At 63.9% G+C, this 18,930-nt stretch overlaps 2 protein-coding genes across 2 annotated transcripts in view; both read right to left on the bottom strand.

Moving 5' to 3' along the window:
• Positions 1–2,402: 2,402 nt before the first annotated feature.
• On the bottom strand, positions 2,403–11,640 carry PANX2 (pannexin 2). Its single transcript, XM_060024027.1, has 3 exons — positions 11,411–11,640; positions 3,986–5,416; positions 2,403–3,631 (listed from the first exon to the last, which is right to left on the bottom strand). The coding sequence occupies exons 1-3, from the start codon at positions 11,634–11,636 to the stop codon at positions 3,309–3,311; spliced, it is 1,980 nt and encodes a 659-aa protein (XP_059880010.1). The 5' UTR covers positions 11,637–11,640; the 3' UTR covers positions 2,403–3,308.
• A 4,968-nt stretch (positions 11,641–16,608) lies between these two features.
• MOV10L1 (Mov10 like RNA helicase 1) overlaps positions 16,609–18,930 on the bottom strand; it is a 44,505-nt gene continuing 42,183 nt past the window's right edge. The window contains exons 23-26 of the mRNA XM_060024026.1: positions 18,777–18,926; positions 17,913–18,020; positions 17,222–17,359; positions 16,609–17,130 (exon numbers count right to left, since the gene is read on the bottom strand). Coding sequence (XP_059880009.1) covers positions 17,035–17,130; positions 17,222–17,359; positions 17,913–18,020; positions 18,777–18,926 — 492 coding nt within the window. The 3' untranslated portion in view covers positions 16,609–17,034. The remainder of the gene's footprint in view (positions 17,131–17,221; positions 17,360–17,912; positions 18,021–18,776; positions 18,927–18,930) is intronic.

The raw sequence follows: 18,930 nt of genomic DNA, 5'->3' as shown, positions 1-18,930 counted from the left end.
GGAAGGAGCAAGGAGGCAGGTGGAGGGTGTGTCAAAGGAATGCTGATGCCCACGGTGCGCCCTCTGCCCCCTCGGGCAAGGTGGCATCCCTGGCATCTGCAGGAAGAGGTCTGCTTCTGTGGGACGCTGCCTCCCTTCTGTTCCCCAGGGCAGTGGGTCAGTTCACACACCAAGGAACAGACCTCTGGAGGAGACTGGCCTGAAATGTCCTGCTGGGCCTTGGCTCGGGGGGCAGGGCTGGGCACAGCAGTCCCGCCGAAGACAGAGACCGGGGCGGGGTGGGGCTCAGTGGCTGGTGTGCCTTAGCCCCACCTGGACACGTGTGCACGAGGAACTACTGTGGACTCAGCGCACGGCCAGGCAGCGCGCCCCGCAGGTCTCTGGGAATGTCTCCACTCTGAGCAGAGCCCCTGAGTGTGCATGGGCAGGGGTGGAGAGCCGGTCTGGGCTCCAGCCCTGCTCAGGGATTGCCGGGGGGCCCGTGGCAAACACTGCTGCCTGAGGTGAGTGGGAACTGGACTCCTGGGTGGGCACAGCAGCCCCTACCCCTGCAGGGTCACCTTGGCCCCAGTGCCTGGCTCACCACCACCACGGAGCTGGCTGCCCATGTGGGACCGAGGGGCCAGGGGCTCATCCCACCCTGCAGGATCTGGTCAGCCTGCCTGGGTCCTGTGGGGTCCCTTCCCCAGATGAGTGGAAATGATGAGGGCCAGCCCAGGAGGCAGCTGGCCATATGACCTGGGATGCTGGGCTGGGGAGAGTGTCCTGACCTGGCCGAGGGTGAGTGCTTTCTGGGAACAGGGGGTATGAATTGTACCGTTTTGCCATCTGGGGCCGCGCTGACCCTGGAGAGACTGCCACTCCCAGAGTCAGCCAATTCCTAGAGACAGCAAACAGTTTCACAAGCAAACCAGCCATCCACAGCCCCAGATCATCCCTCCTCCATGAGGTGCACTATGTCCTCGGGGCCACCCTCTGCCTGCCCCAATCATCTGGGCCAGGCACCGACAACTAGGGGCAGCCCCTCCGCCCTGAGCGCACCGAGATTATTCACGCTGGCCGGTCCTGAGCCTGCTCACCCTGCCTCACCTCTCTCCCTGCGGAAACCCAGTGAAGGCTCCTGCCCACGTGTCCCCTCTCCCTGCCTCCTGACCGGCCCTGGGGCCCCCTCCTCTTGGGACCTGTGATAAACTGTCTTTGCAGTGGCAGTCATCTCCTGATCTCTTGGCTTCACCATGCCTGAGTGATGATAAAAACCTACATCTAAAACCCAAGTTGGGGGACTTCCCTGGTGGCGCAGTGGTTCAGAATCCGCCTGCCAGTGCAGGGGACACGGGTTCAAGCCCTGGTCCGGGAAGATCCCACATGCCGCGGAGCAGCTAAGCCTGTGCACCACAACTACTGAGCCTGTGCTCTATAGAGCCTGCAAGCCACAACTACTGAGCCCGCGCGCCCAGAGCCCGTGCTCCGCAACAAGAGAAGCCACTGCAACGAGAAGCCCGCGCACCGCAACCAGAGGAAGCCCACACGCAGCCGAAAAGAAATAAATTTATGAAAAACAAAAACAGAAACACCCAAGTTGGGACGCAGCCCTGGATGACGGATCGGCTGCACTGCCGGGAAGCCCAGCCTGCCCAGCTCAGGGCTGCTCCAGGGAGGGGCCTGCGGAGGGGCTTCGAGGAGGCCAGACCAGTCAGGCCTCCACACGGTGCAGCAGGTGGTCCCACCCCGGTCTCGCCTGAGCCCCCTTGTGATTGAGGCCCGCAGCCCACCTGGTCTAGCCCCCAGGGGTTTCTGGCCCAGCTGCCCCAGCTACCTGCCTCCAAGGAGCCTCTCTTCAGACCCTCGGGGTCTCCTGCTGTGGCCTATGGGGTGTGTGACTCCCTGGTGCACGCCCGGGGCCAGCCTCAGCCCCACCTGCATCTGGGCCTGGTGAGGAAAGCACCCCCGCGCCTGCGATCCCCATGACATGAACACCTCCAGAGCACATCAGGGGCACCCCTTCCAGGAAGCCCTCCTGAGTCCTGCCAGTTCTTGCTATTCCCCCCAAGTGTACCTGGCAGCCCCTGCCCTCAAGCGTCTGATGGGGGGGCCGGCTTCCTGGGAGGGCGCACTCCATCTCCACTGAGTCTGTGTGAATCACCCCATGGCCCAGCATGCACGCACGTTAGCTGGAGACCACGGTGTGTCAGCCGCACGAGGACTGTGTGTTCTCGTTCAGCTGTGGATGCAGCAGGGCCCCTAGGCGACCTGGAGGGCATCGGGGCGCCTCCCACGGCCCTGCTGCGCCCCCCCTGCCCCCAGCACCTCCACCCCGTGCAGGTTGGGTGGAGGCCCTGGACACAGGAGGCCTCAGTTGGACCACAGGCCTCCGGCAGGATGGACCACTCAGGACTCAGGGGTATCAGAATAATCTTTATTGATATGCTCGGTGCTACCTTGTTAATACTGTCACGTTGTCGCCGTGGCTGAGGTAATAGGGATGGCCCCGCCCAGCGCCGGCCCTGGGCTCCCACGGAAGCGTCGTGGACCCTCGGGCGGGGGGGTGCTGATGGCCTTGGAGGGACGTGGTTATTGCGTTGGATTCCTGCCCTCGCTGGCATGCTGGCGCCCTCGCCCAGCTTCACCCGTGCGCACTCACGCACACACTCGCACGCTTACCGCTAACGCACACACCCACTGGCACGCTGGCGCCCTCGCTCTCTCTTCCGCACGCTCCCACACTCACACACACGACATCCTTTGTTTTGAATGCGTCTGAAGCCTCCTGGTAATAAATATACTCGCTAGTTACAGTAATCATAGTAAAATAAAGTACAGGTTTGTCGGGATACGAGGAGAAAGTGCACGTTGACCTTTGACTGGAGGGGGGCCCCTCCCACCGAGGGCTCCCGGTCCCTGCAGGGGGCAGCCCTGACGTGCCACCACCCCCAGCTCCCTCCTGAGTTGTCCTGCCACTGCCCGGCCCCTCATGGGCCAGCGTCCCAGGCCTAAGACAAAATCAACTAAAAAAATAAATTCTTCATTTCACAGCCGAGCGCCTGATGCAGGGGGCGGGGGGTGGCTCTGGGCCTTTCTGGCCACGGGCTCGACGGGGGTCGCGGCCAGCCCCTGGCCCAGCCAGCGCCCCGACGGTGCCATCTGAGGGGCCGGGGAGGCGAGGTGCTGAGCCCCGTGGCATGCGCACAGGAGGCCAGGGTGTGGGCGGTGCCGGGCGAAGCAGAGGCCGCGTCCACGGGGGCGCTGGGGGCAGTGGCGCACTGCGGTCATGCAGGGGGGCCTGCGACGGCCTGGGCAGCCCTGTCCCCTCAGAACTCCACAGCACTCACTGCTGTCCTTGTCTCCTCAAAGGTGGCAATGAGGATCTGCTGTGGGGGAGGGATGGTGAGGAGGCTGCCCACATCCGGGGGCGCTCGGGGGGCCACGTCCTCCTCCTCCCGTGCCTCATACAGGGTGCTGATATGCAGCAGCGGGCGGGTGGCGTTGCGGCTCAGGACGGCGAGGGGGTCAGGCTTGCCCAGGCTGGCTGGCGACAGAGGGGCCGTGGCGGGGGCGGCGGAGGGCGAGCAGATGTGAAACGGGCCCCCTGAGGGCAGCGCGGCCCGGGCTGGCTCTGCGGGGAGCGGTGCATCTGCAAACAGCCCAGAGCACAGAGCCTCTGCAGGCCCCTCTCCCCACCCGCTGCCTCCCCCCTCCTCCCGCCTGGCCCGCTCAGGCTCTGAAGCTCCCGCACACAGCGGCCGGCCTGGAGGGGCTCTGGCCGCCCCAGGAACACAGCGCCCGTTTCCAGAACCTTCTTCAGGTGCCGAGCAACCTTACCGTGTGTCCCCGCCAGCCCTTCATCCCGTGTGCGTCACAGGGCCCTCGAGTGAGGGTCCCACCTGTCGTCACCCCGGCAGCTGGCTCCCCTGCCCACCCCCTGCTTCCACCCAGCTGGTTCAGTCCTTAACCCCTTTCACACCCCTCCAGCCCTGCCCATCCCTACCTGTGGTGGGTGCCGCGGTCAGGCCCAGCCCACACTCCTCTGCCTGGGACAGGAAGCCCCCTTCCTGGCTCCGGGAGGCTGGCAGGGCGGCAGGCATGGCCTCGGCCTTGGACTTCTTGGTGCCCAGGATGTAGGGATGCACGTCCAGGGAGAAGTGGCGGGCATGCTTCTTGTCGGGGGGCGGGCCCGTGTCGCCCCCGCCACCCTTATAATGGTGCGCGGCGCGTGCGCCCGCGTCCAGCAGCGGCGCAATCAGTGTGTCGGTGGCCGTCTTGCGGCGCACGGGCTTGGGCTTCTCGGCCTTGCTGTTCTCCACGCGCATGATGGCCAGAGGCTCCTTGAAGGGCTGGGGCAGCGGGTTGCTGGTGGGGATCCACTTCATCTTCTTGCGGGGCCGCTTGACCACGGGCGGCTCAGCGGCGCCCTCGGGCTCGGCGGGGTTGGCGCTGGGGTCCACGGTCTGCACGCCCTCGTCGCGCACGGTGGGCGTGGCGTCGTGGTTGGACTGCGCAAGCGCGGCCAGCAGCTGCCGCACCACGTTGTCGTACATGAGGTCGCTCTCGTTGGTAATGAAGTCCAGCCGGTTGAGCGACTTGATGTGGTCGCGGTTCTCGTTGCAGAACATGGCCAGGATGTTGATGTCGCAGAACTGCGAGCGGCGCCACTGCCGGCGGGTCTTGATGCCCACCTTGTGCAGCTTGTCGAAGATGAAGTTGCTCTTGCGGAAGATGAAGAGGTGGATGAGGTTGACGAGGATGATGAGGTTCATGGAGCAGAGCAGCACGATGTCCACGCCCGCCACGATGCGCTGCAGCTGCACAGATGGCAGCTTGCAGGTGACACGCACGGCCGGGCCGCCACCCGGGGCCGCGCCCAGCGCGCAGGTGAACTCATTCTGCTTCTGGGTGGCGCAGTAGGTGCACAGGTAGGAGATGGGCGCCACGCTGAGCAGCAGGATGAGCAAGTGCCGCGCCAGGTAGAGTTTGGCCAGGAAGTTGCTGCGGCCGCGGCGCTCCAGGTACTTCTCGAACAGGTTCTGCTCTGGGCTCTTCTCCTTCTCCGCGTTCTCGATGATCTCACGCCGCTCGCGCTCCGTGATGCCGGGCCCCTTGGATTGGATCTGCTTCTCGATCTTGGGCGCGCGGCCCTCGGCAGCCCTGTGGTAGCAGTTGTCGATCTCCTGCAGCAGGAAGTTGAGCTCGGAGGTGAGGCGCGTGGACGCCAGGAACTCCCAGCCCAGCGCGGGCACGTACATGATGGCCGCGAAGGCCAGCAGCGAGTAGGGCAGCAGCTTGTGCTCAAACAGCGACGGCCACAGGCTGGCGTCCACGCCGGGCAGCGCGTCCCGCAGCTCCGTCCAGCAGTAGCCGCGGGCGTACAGCGCCTGGTCGCGGGTGAAGTTGTGCGGCGTGTAGCAGTAAATGGGCTCCTCTGGGGGCAGAGAGGAGAGGGGGCTGGGGGCGAGCCGGGCATCGGACCCCTCCCGCCTGCCCCGCGCTGAGCCCCCTTCCGCACATCTCAGCGTGGTGGCGTGGGTCTCCCCCCGGGTACCCTGCCCCCCACGTACTGCAGTCAGCTGTGGCACAGACAGAGGTGGGTTGGAGGTGGAGGGTACGGCCGTGCCCACCCCGCCCTGGGGGGCCGACCTGCACTTGGAACCTCAGGCCCCCCTTCGAGTGCCATAACGTCCCCATGTGCACACAGGGACGAGTCCTGGAGAGGGCGGCACAGGCCACACCACTCAGCTGGGGCTTCTCTTCCAGTGGCACAGCTGGACCAGCCCCCAGCCTGGCACTGCCACGGGCTCCATCTTGAGAAGGGCAGGTGTCTTGGCCGGGTCCTACCTACCCAGAGCCGGTTACGGTGGCACATCTAAGGAACAGCAAAAGTGGCCCTGCCTGCTCTTGAGAGTTGAGGAGTGTCCCCCCAAGACCCACTGTCCTGGGGAAGGGCAGGCCTGGGGTCCCCGGACACTGGGTGGGCAGGGGCAGCCACCCCGGGGATCCGACAGGAAGGATTCACCACCCAGCCCACAATGTCACGCAGGAAAAACGGTCGTCACTGAGCTGTCTGCCCCCAGGTAAGGACAGGTGCCAACCAACAGCGGAGAACGTGGGACGCTGTCCCCCCCTCCCCCGCCCTCCAGCTGGGCCTCCCGTTGAATGCTTCTCAGAGGGAAGAGCTTGGCCGGCTCGGAGCCGTGCTCAGGGCAGGCGTCACCGTTCACGGCCCCTGAAGGCGGGGCCACTCGGCTGTCAGGCCAGGCTCCAGTCCTTGTCACCACAGGCTGGGCACATGTGCCCTCTTGCAAGTGGCAGAGCCCGGGCGCCCGCCCAGAGCGCAGCGTCCCCCTGACAGGAGGTCACTGCCCCCAGCCCGACCACAGCTAGCATACATGCCAGCCCGCCCTAGCCTGGACCCTCCCTCGCGCCCCGAAGAACGGCCCCCAGGGCGGGTCCGCCGAGTCTCCCTCCGCTCCAGCTTACGGCCCTCACCCCACGAGGCTTGAGACCAGGAAGCAGCGGGGACCAACGCACCTGTCTGTCTGTCTGTCTGTGCAGGCCCCTCCCAAGGCCTGCCCCACGTTAAGGCCGGCCTTTGAGGTCACTGCTGGTGCCTCGCAGGGGCCGAGGGGGCCAGCTACACATCTGGGCACGGAGACCCCGCAAGTGTCTTCGGTCCCAGTGCACGGAGGTCACCTGGCCTCTTACATACGCAGAGCCCCAGCCATTGCCACCAGCGTGGCAGCCCCGCACCATCCTGAGGGTTGAGGGGGGCTTGAGGTGGGCCTCAGGGTCACCGGAGTGGGGCCCACAGCTCGTTCCAGGTGGTGTGGCCCAACGGCCACGGCAGCAGGACCTGGGGCTCCACGTGGCAGGCACTGGGGACTCACGGAGGGCTGGGGGCAGGAGTGACGGGCGGTGAGCTCTGCTCGGCTGTGGTGGCGAGGCCAGGGGCTCCGTGAGGAGGCTGTGCCGTGGGCGCACGAGGGACGGGCTTGGCCGAGGATGGCGCTGGGTCAGGAAACGCTGGCACCCACAGCCCGAGGCCCCTGACGAGGACACGGGTTTGGGGCCTAGCGGTGAGTTGGGCTCAGAGAACGTGGAAAAGGCACAGGACCCCCTCGTGGTTGAGAAGACAGCATTTTATCCACTTGCTTTTTGTCCTCACAGCCAACTCCAGGCCACGGAAGGGCAGACGCTCTCCTCTGGGGGAAAAGGATGGCGGGGAGAGGTCCCTGGGACCCCCAGGGCCCTGGTCCAGGCCCCAGGGGAACTGGGAGGGTGCCGCGGCTCTGGGGCACGGAGGGGGCCTGTCCTCTGGCCGTGAGCGCTGCAGGCACAGGGGAGCTGGGTCACCCGTGGATGGAAGCAGGGCCCCCATGGGTCCCCACGTCCTCTCCCGTCTGCCACCGCCCCCTGGCTGCTGGGAGGGGAGGAGGGATGAGCCCTGGCTCAGGAGAGGCCCAGCTCCAGGGCCTCTCGGGCTCTACACCGGGGTCTCTGTCTTTCCCTGACCTGCAAAGCAGGTCCAACAGCCTAGCAGAGACCGGATGTGTCATGCCGGTGCCTCAGGACACACGTGTGCAGTGACCCTGGCCTGGAAGAGCTGTGGCCGCATGTCCTGACTTGAGCTGCAGGGGCCTGGGTGCTGGGCCGGACTCTGGTTGGGGGTGAGGGCGACCGCTGAGCCAAGGGGCCTGGGCACCGGGCGCTCAAACACTGCGGTGCCAGCACGGGTGTCCGACGGGGACCCGCAGACCCAGCCAGCTCACCCAGGGCACCTTTCCTGAGGATGGCACTGTGTGGACTCCGGACCCGAGCGCCCCTGGCTATGCCCCGAGAGGACACCGGGGCCAGGGCCCTCGCGGCCCCGGGTGCTCCCAGAGACCCCGTCGTGGCGCGCGCGGGGCCGACTGCGGTGCCGTGGAGAACATTGAGCCAGAGCAGCAGCCAGGGCTTGCGAGGCGCTTCGGGGAAGGAGCCGCGTGTGCGATTCCGAATTCGCTTGCAATCCCGGGGCTGCTCCCGGTCCCCAGGCCAAGCCCAGCCCTCGACAGCGTCCCCTCCCAGCGCAAGCGCCCCAGTTCCTTTGGAGACCCTGCCTGCCTGAGGGTAGAAGAGGCACACCCGTTACAGGCATCTCGGAGATGTCGAGGGTTTGGTTCCAGACGCCAGCGCTAAAGCAAAGATCACAACGAAGCAAGTCACACAAATTCTTTTCTCCCCCAGCGCGTATGAAAGCACTGGTTATACTCCACTGTGGTCTATGTCTACACGCTGCACGTATGTCTAAAAACCAACGTACGTACCTTAATTAAAAATACTTTATTGCTAAAAAATGCTATCCACCGTCCGAGCCTTCAGCGAGTCGTAATCTTTTCGCAATAGTAATATCAAAGATCACTGCTCACAGGTCACCGTAACAAATGTATTAATAAGGAAAAAGCTTGAAATATTGTGAGAATTACCAAAATATGGCGCAGAGACACGAACTGAGCAAATGCTGTTGGGAAATGGCACCAGGAGACCTGCTCGTCGCAGGGTGGTCACAAACCTTCAAATCGTGAGAAACGCAATATCTGCGAAGCACAATAAAACGAGGTCTGCCTGCGTTTGGCCAGTTTAGGAAAAAGCAGCTGTTGGTCCCCCCTTCCCAGGGCCCACATAACATCTGGAGAAGCCGGTAGCCCTTCAATGCCCCGCTCCCCCGCCATCCTCTCTGTTGGCCGCGCGCCTGGCTGACCCTCCATCCACCACCGAACGGGTCTGCACAGCGCGGGTGTCTGTGGAGCCACCGGGGCCTTCCCGCCACCTGCCACCCTCCAGCCTGGGGATGCGCACAGGCCCCGGCGTCCAGGGAGGTCCCCGCCGGGCCGGCTCCTCACCATGAGCCCAACGGCCAGCACGTGCTTGCCCACGTGCCACCAACAGGCAGACATGTCGGACCCCCGCCCCCTGCGCCAGGGCACCAGGTGAGGATCTGGGCGCTGGGTGGGCTGGTGGGGGTGAGCGCCGGGTCCCCTCGAGCTGAGCCGGGCTCCGGTGGATGGGACGTGGATCCTTCCAGCAGTGGCAGGACATACTCTGGGCTCGGAACCTGAAGATGGATGGCGACCCAGTGCTGAGGGGACGGGTCGGGTGTGCTCCTGTCTGGGGGTGGGGGATGCAGCTGGAGGGGCCTCCAGCGCCCCTTGAGGGTCAGAGCTTCTGCCCTTGCTTCCTCTTGCCCCTCTTTGGTCCACTGCAGTGGTCCCCTACTGTCCTCACATCTGGAGAAGGGACCCGGGGGCGATTCTGAGCTCTGGGAGGAGCACCAGGTAGACGGACCCTGATCCAGGAGAGCAGGACAGGCAGCCGCCACTGCCCCGAACCGCGGTGGGAGCAAGGGGACTGCGCGGCCTCAGCCACTCAGCAGCGGGAGAGCTCGCGAAGCCACCGCCGCTCCCCATTTGCTCTGTGACCTGGAACAGGATTACCATGGGGCAGGCCTGGGCCCCACGCGCCAGACATGCTCCACCGAGTGGATTTTGGGTCGCGGGGTGCTGGGCCGCAGGACCGGCACCCGCCTGCCCTGGCTCAGAAGGCCTGCCTCGCCCTCGCTAGGGAGGCACCGGGCCCCTCCCGACCAGCATCGGGCCCAGGAGTGTCCCCAGACACACGCAGGTGGGTGTGAAAGGGCAGGCGGCACAGGGAGACCAAGGGCACCGCCAGGAGCAGAGATGAAGGACACACTCGGGGAGACCCAGCAGCCCAGCCTGGCTGGATGCAGAGGTGCTGAGGCCCCCCCACATGGGGGAAGCTGGTTCACAGCAGGATATCAAGGTGGGGGCCCTGCCACAGGAGGTCGCCTGACGGCGACTGAGTCCTCAGCCTACCCCACCGTGTGCATCTGGAGTGGGTAGGATTGTTCCCCCAAAAGATGTTCTAGCCCCAAGCCCTGGTCCCTGTGAATGTGACCTTGTTTGGAAAGAGTCTTTGCAGATGTGATCAAGTTGAGATGAGTCACGCTGGATCAAGGGGGCCCCAATCCAATGACTGGTGTCCTCATAAGAGGAGGGAAATTTGGACAGACACCCAGGAGGAGGTGTGAAAATGCAGGCAGAGATCAGGTGATGCGGCCACAATGAAGCCAAGGAGGGCGCAGGACTGCGGCGCCTCCAGCACTGGAGAGGCAAGGAGGGACTCTGCCTGGGGCTTCGGGAGCATGGCCCGCCCACACCTGGATTTTGGACTTCGGGCCTCTGCACTGTGAGCCGATAAGGCGCTAGCATTTGGAGCCACAAGTTTGTGCTAATCTGTCAAGGCTGCCCCAGGAAACACCTGTGCACAGCCTGACTTCCCCCCCAGGCTCCTGGGGAGCGTGCTGAGGCCGGGAGTGCCCCCCCCGGGGGTGGGATGAGGCAGCCTGGACAACGTCCACCCTCATGTCACAGGGACCCCTAACGGGTGAGTCCTTTGTGCAAGGAAGCCTGTCCACGTCCCTCAGGGGAGAGTCGCCCTCCGTGCCACGGGCTGATGGGCTGCGAAGGGGCCTCCCTGGACATCTGGGCCCTGAGACCGCTTGCCAGCCAGACCCTGCGTGGGGGGCCGTTTCCCGTCTCCAGCCGCCCACCCACCTGCCGCGTGTGGACCCTTGGGCCCCGGGAGCCCACTCCTCCTTCCTGCCTCACCTGGGTCACCTCTCCTTAGGAGGCCCTCAGGTGCTCCCCAAATGCACTGAATCTAATCAGGACCACGCCTGTTGGCGGCACCTTCAACCTCTCATCCCGTCCACGCTGCCGTGGTCACTGCCCTTGTCCGATTTCTTCTTCTACCTGCATCAGCCTCACAGGCGCTGGGCCTGCTGCTGAGGCCAGGAGGGTCCACTGCCCACCAGTGCCTGCTGCTCCTCCAGGCCCTGCCTGCCCTGGGGGGCCCCTGCCCAAGACCTGCCCAGGCTCCCAGTGCCCCCCCACAGCAACCGACCAGAATCTGCCCACTTCTCAGGGTCTTCATTCCCACCACCCGCCCCAGAACCCTGCCCAGAGGCCGTGCTTTGGTGTCCACTGTCCCCATCACCTGTAACTTCCTTTCTTGGTCCCCACCTGGCCACTCCTCCTTCCCTCAGACCCTGCCCACTCCCCCTTCTGGTCGCCCCTCTTCCACACCAGACCCCACATCTCCTTGATGCCTGGGACCGCCGGGTCCGCCAGGTGTGAGCCCACGGAAGGTAAATTCAATACATCGGAAGAGAGGAGTCAGGAAGGCAGCCCCAGCGACCGGCGACACATGCAAGGGTGGGGGAGTGTTGAGGGTCTGCGGGGAGACCCCGGGGCACCGCCCACACGGCCGGCCCCAGTGGGGAGGCCCGCGGCGGCGGCTGGCGCAGCGAGGGTGGCCCGGGAGGGCACGCGCCCCTCCCGCCGCGCGCCTCCGGCCTCACCTGCGAAGTTCTTGGTGAAGACCAGGGTGACCAGCAGGATGGGGACCAGCACGGTGCCGATGGTGACCACGCGATCGAACGGCAGCTCCAGCTTGAGCTGCAGCAGCAGCGCGGCCAGGGCGCCCGCCTTGTCGTCCTGCGCGCCGGGCAGGATCAGCTCGCGCAGCTTCTCGCCGGCCAGCAGCGCCGTCGCCATGTCCGCGGACGGCTCCAGGAGGTGGTGCATGGGGGGCGCGGGGGACCCGGGGCGCGGGGCCCGCGGTGGGGGCGGGGGGCGCTCCGCCGCCGCCCCCCGGGGCAGGGGTCGGGCCGCCCGGGCCGGCGCGGGCTGCGGGGGGCGCAGGGGCCGCCGCCCCCGCCTCGGCTGCAGCCACGGCGCGGCCCCGGCGCTTCTTTCCGGCGGGGGCGGCGGCGGGACCCCCGCCCCGAGCGGCGGGCGGCGGCTGCGGTCCCGCCGCGGGGAGGGGGCTGTTTACCTGCGGCGACGCGCGGCGTGGCTCCGCCCCCCCGCCCCCCCCACCCCCGCACGCAGATGCGGCGCCGGTGATGACTTGGCAAAAAATATTTAAATAAAATGAATGAACAATGACTGGTTCTTCCTCTTCCTCAGGGCAGGGAGGAGGGGGAGGCCGAGTGGGGGGCTCCCCTCGCCCGAGGGTCGGCGGTGGCTGCACGCGGCGGAGCTGCGGTGGGGCCGGCCGCGTCCTGGGCCCCCGTCTTCCAGCCCCGCGTCCGGGAGCCGCCCCGCGGAGAGGGGGGTTCCTCGTCCGCCTCCCGCACCCGCTCTCTGCTCTCTACCGAAGCCTGGCCGCCACCGTGGGCGCTGAGGCTCCCACCCACCCGGGCTGCTGCGGACGCAGACGGGGGACTGCCGCCCCCCACGCAGGGCAGCCGGCCGGCGGACGCTGCGGGGCGTCTCCTCACGGCCTGTGCACTGCAGCCGTCGCCCCGGTGCCCTCCCCCCCCCCCACCCCGCGTCACCTCCACGCGGTCCCGCGGCCTCTCTAGCCCTGCACCTCCTCCCCATCACCCCATCCGTTTGCCTTGGTCAGTGGCATTCTCCCGGTCGGCCTGTGCCCGTATCTTCCTGACCTTTACCCCCTCCGCTCCGACACCCCCGTGCCCACCTTCAGGCACCACCCCTCTCGCACCCTCCTAGGTTCGGTCTCTGGCGCAGAGCCCAGCTGCCACCTTCATGCAGACTGCCTGCAAGACTCGCTGTATCACCTCTTATTCTTTCATAAAAGGTCCCCATCCCACTGTAATAGGATATACACGTGCTCTTTGTAAAATATTTAGCATAGCTGGAGTTTCAACTTCACTCAGTAATTCATCCGGGGCTTCCCTGGTGGCGCAGGTGTTGAGAGTCCGCCTGCCGATGCAGGGGACACGGGTTCGTGCCCCGGTCCGGGATGATCTATTTAGGCTGCGCCGGGTCTTAGTTGCAGCATGCACGCGGAATCCAGTTCCCTCACCAGGAATGGAGCCCGGGCTTCCTGCATTGGGAGCGCGGACTCTTAGCCACTGGACCGCCAGGGAAGTCCGGGGGTCGCTGTGCCTTTGAAGACTCACCAGTGTTTCTGAGCGACGCCCACCCGTTCTACCTGTGTACTGCTCACTGAGGGAGTCGGGCTGCTTCCATCCCCAACAACCCAGACACCTCCAGTCAGGGCTGGCCTCTCCCCTGCAGCAGCACATTTCCGTGATCCCACATGCTGTTGGAGGCCCCCCACATTCTCCTTTTCCCTCAGGTATTCATGGCCTTTCCTTTTCCGTATGCATTTTGGAGGACGGGGAAGGTGGAAGTCTGCGCTGCCTCAGGCTGTTCCATGCGTGGACAGGGCACGTCCGTCCATTTACTTGCGTCTTCTGTGCCTCGTGTAATAGAACCATTATTTCTCTGTAGCGTCTCGTTGGTTCTTCAGGTTACTTCCAAGACACCCTGTAGTAGTTCCGCTGCAAACAGCCGCCGCTTTCTGAGGTGTATTTCAGTTGGTTAGTCTGGTTAGGAGAAAAACCGCTGATCTCCACGTGCTCTCAGAATTGGCAAGTGGCTATGGCAGGTGGCAGAGGTGCCACTGGAGCACAGCGGGTGCGCGGCGGATGCTGGCAGGACGAGCGCACAGGACCCACAGGACAGAGGGCGCAGCTGGAGCTGGCGGCCCTGCACCCCTACCCCATTACGGCAGCCCCTCTGACGCTGTCCTCATCTCAGAGAGGGGCCTGGGTGGGGAGGTGACACCTGGACAGGGGTTCTGACCCTGCAGAGTCTCCAAGCTCCACCCTCCCTGCCGCCTGGGCATGGGTGGACAGCAGGGGCTGCTCCGGTCCTCACCCCCGGCCAGCCCAGACTGGGAGGCTACTCTCCCCAAATCCTGTCTCTGGGGCAGGATGGCATTAGGGGAGCAGCCTGCCCTTTCTCGTGCTGATCCATTGACATGTGGCTTTTGACACATGGAAGGGCTTTGGAAGGTTGAGGGACATTACTACGGTAAAACCTTCATTCTCATCTCTATTTAGGTGACGTTTTATCAGCTCGCATATCAATGAAGACGAAAAATAGGAAGAAAGCCTAACGCTTGAACCATGTCTTATCACTTGGGCGAACCCCAAGTAATGTTCGCCCTTGAAGACGGGAGGCTCAACTGACGCATTTCTAATTCTACTTCCACGTTCAGTTACGAAAATTTGCAATGTCTGTGCATCGTGTTGATTGAGTACGTACCTAACGATTCTGAGAACACAGAGGAAGTTCTTGTTCCCAGGTCTGGCCTCATGGTCTCACAGATTAGGACCAACGACCCCCTCGACGTACTGCAGGTATTTTGTCTGGGAGCAGCCGAGGGTGCTGGATGGGACAGGCCAGGGCACAACGCGGCGGAGGGTCATCTCACCCCACACTTGGACAGCAGGTGGGCTGGGAGCTCTGCCCCACCGGCCCCCTCACTCTGGAGACTGGAGCCGCCGCCCTGGGGCGCCCAGACCCCTGGTGGAGGAGGTGGAGCTGGTCCACTCGAGTCTGCGGCACTTCTGCTGGCCCTTCGTTGGCCAGAGCTCTCAGCTGGCCCCGCAGGGCTGGGTGGGGCGGCGGGCCACAGCCCACCGTGTGCCCGGGAGAACAGACCCTCTGTGACGCCATAACTTCCAACCCAGCACATTCTGCACTGGGGTGCGGTTCTGTGGGAAGGAAGAATAACATGACGATTACAGCTGTGAAAGGACAGCTTGCTGGGGTCCTTTTTAAGTGGACGAGGGCGAGCGTCAAATTGCAATGGCATTTTGAATCTGCCGGAGATGCTGAAAAGGCTGCTGGAACTGTTCTACTTTAAAATGGCAACAGTTACAACATGCTGGGCATGAGCATCTTTAAAAAATGAAGAAAAAGCTTGGATAACTTACAAACGAGGGGCGGGACACACAATTTCCAAGTTTCACTTAGGGGATCTCTGTGCAGCCACACCTGCCCACGGTGCTTTTTTTTTTTTTTTCGCTGTGTGGGGTCTTCGTTGCTGCACGCAGGCTTTCTCTAGTTGCGACGAGCAGGGGCTACTCTTCGTTGCAGTGCGTGGGCTTCTCATCGTGGTGGCTTCTCTTGTTGTGGAGCACGGGCTCTAGGCACGCAGGCTTCAGGAGTCGTGGCACGTGGGCTCAGTAGTTGTGGCTCACGGGCTCTAGAGCTCAGGCTCAGTAATCGTGGTACACGTGCTAGTTGCTCCACGGCACGTGGGATCTTCCCGGACCAGGGCTCGAACCCATGTCCCCCGCATTGGCAGGCGGATTCTTAACCACTGCGCCACCAGGCAAGTCCCCTGTGGCGCCTCTTACCTCTGCTTCACAAGGTCTCCATGCTGGTCTAGGTGGCTCGGCCTCCCACAGACTGACCCTTGGAGGGCAGGCACCGTGCGCTTCTGCCCACAGGCAGCAGACGTCCCTGCTTGGGCACCGGCCCCCATCCCCATCCAAAGGTCACATGGGGGCTCCTGCCTGTTCTGGCCCAGCCAGGCTGTGCAGTGCCCTCCTGCCCTTGGCACACAGGTGTGCCCCGAGTACTGCCGCCCCAGAGACACCTCTGGGTCCCTGCTGAGGTGTCCCCGGCCCGCCCAGCCCCTTACTGCCTGCAGCCCCTGCCGCTCCTGCCCTGGCACGTGGTGGTGACCAAATCCCGCTACTCGCCACGGAGGATGGAGGGTGGGACCCAGCCGCGTGTGCTCAGCCAACACTGGTTCTCCCCCCACCCCCGGAATTTCTAGGTCTCCACTGTCACCAGTTGGTGTCAGAGGCCCGGCCCCCAAGACCCTGCTCTGGAGAGGGTGGCACGGCAAAGCAGGGTGTGCTGGACTGGGACTCGGCCACGGAGAAGACCAAGGGGGGCAGAGCCAGGTGGCAAGTGGGCAGGAGGTGCAGACCGAGGGGGTTCAGTGGGACCGACTTCCACTCAGACTCTGACAGGTGGGGCTCGAGGCTGCTCAGGGTGACCTGACAACCGTCCTGGCAGCCCATGCAGGCGGTCAAGGCCAGAACCTTCCATGTCCTGACAAGCTACTGGCTCTGTTTCTGAACCCAGCCATTCCCCCACCAACTGACCCACAGCGGCCATTTGTGATGTGTCCGCAGTTAGGAGAGCCCAACCCCAGGCCCGGGGGCCCCTGTGGGCTCCAGGCTGAGCCACCGGGGCCTCAACTTCCCCACCTGTGAGCCAGGAGACGGCATTTCCAGTGCTCACAGCTGCCGACAAAGGGACAAGGCCCTGAGGAGCAGGGGCGGGGGCAGCCCGTCACAGGGGGTGCTAGGGTCCTGGGGTGGCCTTGGGAACCCTGGTGCGGACACTGTCTGCCCTGTCCCTCCCGCCACGCCCTCCACCTCTGCAGCACCCACGGGAAGGTCTCTGTGGCCCTGCCTGTGGCCTCCAAAGGCTCGGAAACAGGCCCCGCCCAGCTGCACCAGGATGCAGGGTGGGGAGGATGCTGACCCCCACCCCTGCCCTGCCGGCCCAGCTCTGGGCAAAGAGCCCCAGAGCCCCCAGGCTTCACACAGCTGGCGTGTGAACTGAACGTGGCTCAAGGGCCTGGAGGCCATGTGAAAGCCTGACCGCCAACCCCAATATTGGATGCGGAGGCCACGCAAGTGTCCCACTCAAGCATTTATTTCGGTGACAGCTGCAGAGACTGCCCAGGGGTGGGCACAGGCTGCGTGCGGAGCTGACAGCAGCGAGAGCAGACGTCAGACCAGGGGTCTCAGGCCTGTGGCCACGGCTGGAAACTAGGCAGGCCGCAGCCCAGATGGCGTCCCTCGGGGTGTGGAACGTGGCCTCCGGCCCCTGCTTCTCAGCAGGGGCTCTGCTGGGCAGAGAGGGGCGGCCGCACACCCGGCCATGGCAGCAGACTTGGAAATGCGGGGTCCAGTGAGCGGGGTCCCCATGACAGCTCAGGCTCACGCTCAGGGACCACCGCGGGGGGGGGAGGCTTGCAGCCCCCTCTTCCCAGGGTGGTCTTACGAGGGGCACTGAAGTTTGCTCATTAAGCTGTGAAAGGAAGGAGGCGCTGACCCCAAATGTCATCCCAGGGCCGGGTGGAGGGTGGCTGCAGCCCAGGGGCAGGGCCCGCAGGGGCAGGAGACGGCAGTGCTCACTCCTGCAGGGGCTGCAGCTCGGGCGGCAGGTTGCATCCCGTGTACACCCCATTCGTGATGCTGTACTCCAGCAAAGCCCCGAAACACGGATCCTGACGACACACAAAGGGGCGGGGCTCGCACCTGACAGCCATCCCGCTGCCCCCCTGGGCCCCTCTCCCTGAGCCCTGGGTCCCAGCTCACCCTGACAAGAACATGAGGATTTCCCACCACAATCAGCAAGGCTTTGGGTCTGGTGATTGCAACATTAAATCTTTTTGAGTCGGCCAAGAATCCCAAAAAATATCTATCATCTTCAAATATGTCTTCATTTGACCGCACCTAAGAAACCCAGAGATGGGTAAAAATAGTGTTTAAAATTTTTCGGTGTGGAAATAAACTCAATATATAAAAAGCATTTAAAAACGTTCAGCGTCAGTATGACTCCATCTGTGGTCACAGAAGAGAAAGGCAATGGGTGAGGAGCAGGCCTCCCGGCGTTCCGCCTACAGCCAAGGGGGCACTCCACACGCCAAGGGGTGACCTCCGGTGCGGGGCTTGAGGCAACGCTGCTTTTCCTCCTACCTGAACTCCCCAACCTGCCAGCAGTTAACACGCACTGTCCATAAAGGGAATTTTAAAGAGAAGAACAGACTTCTGAGAGCCGAGCCAACCTTCCCGGCCCGCAGGCTCCTTGCCAATCCCACCCCTTCAACATCCCAGCCCTCCTTCTCCAACATTTAACTACTTCTTCCTGGGTTTCTGTACTTCATTTTTTTTAAAAAGAACGCCCTACAGTTAACTGCTCAAGGTGATGGTCCAAGGCCCCTCCTGCCCCCGGGAGGCCCCGCACAGCAGCCAGCCTGGCGCAGGCCCCTGGGACGGGGGTACCTACAGTTGAGATGATGATAACCAGATACTCTTGCCCTTGAAACTCCTCCACGGATCCAACCTTTATATCCATCAGATCAACATTTTGCAAAAGAATTCTGATTTTCTCCACCTTTGAAGGAGATGAGATCAAAGATAAAATTTCACAAATCTGACCATTTCTTTACATATTACAGCGTAAGCTGAACGTTAACCGCTGAGCCCCATGGCCTTTCAACCTCTGATCTCGGCTCATCAACTCTAAGCCGCTCACAGCACAAACGCCGATCTCAGGTGGGGTGTACGGGGCCGGGGCAGCACCTCCCAGGAGCAGGGCTTTGCGTCAAGAGGCGAGGACTCCCTGTGCTGAGAGTGGGGGTGGGTCCAGAGCACCTCCTGGGGTTGGCGGGGAGAGAGCGCCGTCCAGAGGATCCCACCCCCGGGGCCTAAGTGGTTATGACAGGAACCAGGCTGTGTGGCCACAACAGGAAAGCCAGGAGGGAGAGGACGGGGCGGGGGACGGTTCTGAAGCGGGGGCAGCTGATGAGCTGAGCAAGACTGGGGGTGTGTGAAGGTCTCCAGAGGTGCTAGTAAAGGAGACGCAACTTGAAATTGTGAGAAGGACAAAAGCTCAGCTCCCGCCAGCACAAGGGGCTGGAGAGTGCGGGCCAGAGGCAGCTCCCTCAGCCCAGGGGACGGGCCTTCTCACACGCAGTGACCGCATGCGCGCCGAGGTGAGGTCACCACGTGTCCCCAGCCCCCGCCCCCCCACCCCGTTTGGGGCACAGGCACAGCGGCTGTACAGATGCAGAGAGAGCCGTGTCCAACTTCCTTCCTCAGACCCCACAGACAGGAAGGCGCAGAGGAGCTGGCTGGGGCAGACCCACACCTGCTTCCGGTAAGGCGTGATCACGCCGATGTCGCCAGCGGACACCTGGCTGGAGATGCTTCTGGCCAGCAGGCAGCAGTAGCGCATGACCTGGACGGCCTCGGCAGGGTTGAACCACGATGGGCTTCGCCCCTCTCGAGCTTCCTCGCCCTGA

This window comes from Delphinus delphis, chromosome 11 (assembly GCF_949987515.2).
Source record: "Delphinus delphis chromosome 11, mDelDel1.2, whole genome shotgun sequence".
NCBI classification, from domain to species: domain Eukaryota; kingdom Metazoa; phylum Chordata; class Mammalia; order Artiodactyla; family Delphinidae; genus Delphinus; species Delphinus delphis.
The sequence above is the reverse complement of the archived record's forward strand: the minus strand, read 5'-3'. Positions and strand labels throughout refer to the sequence as shown.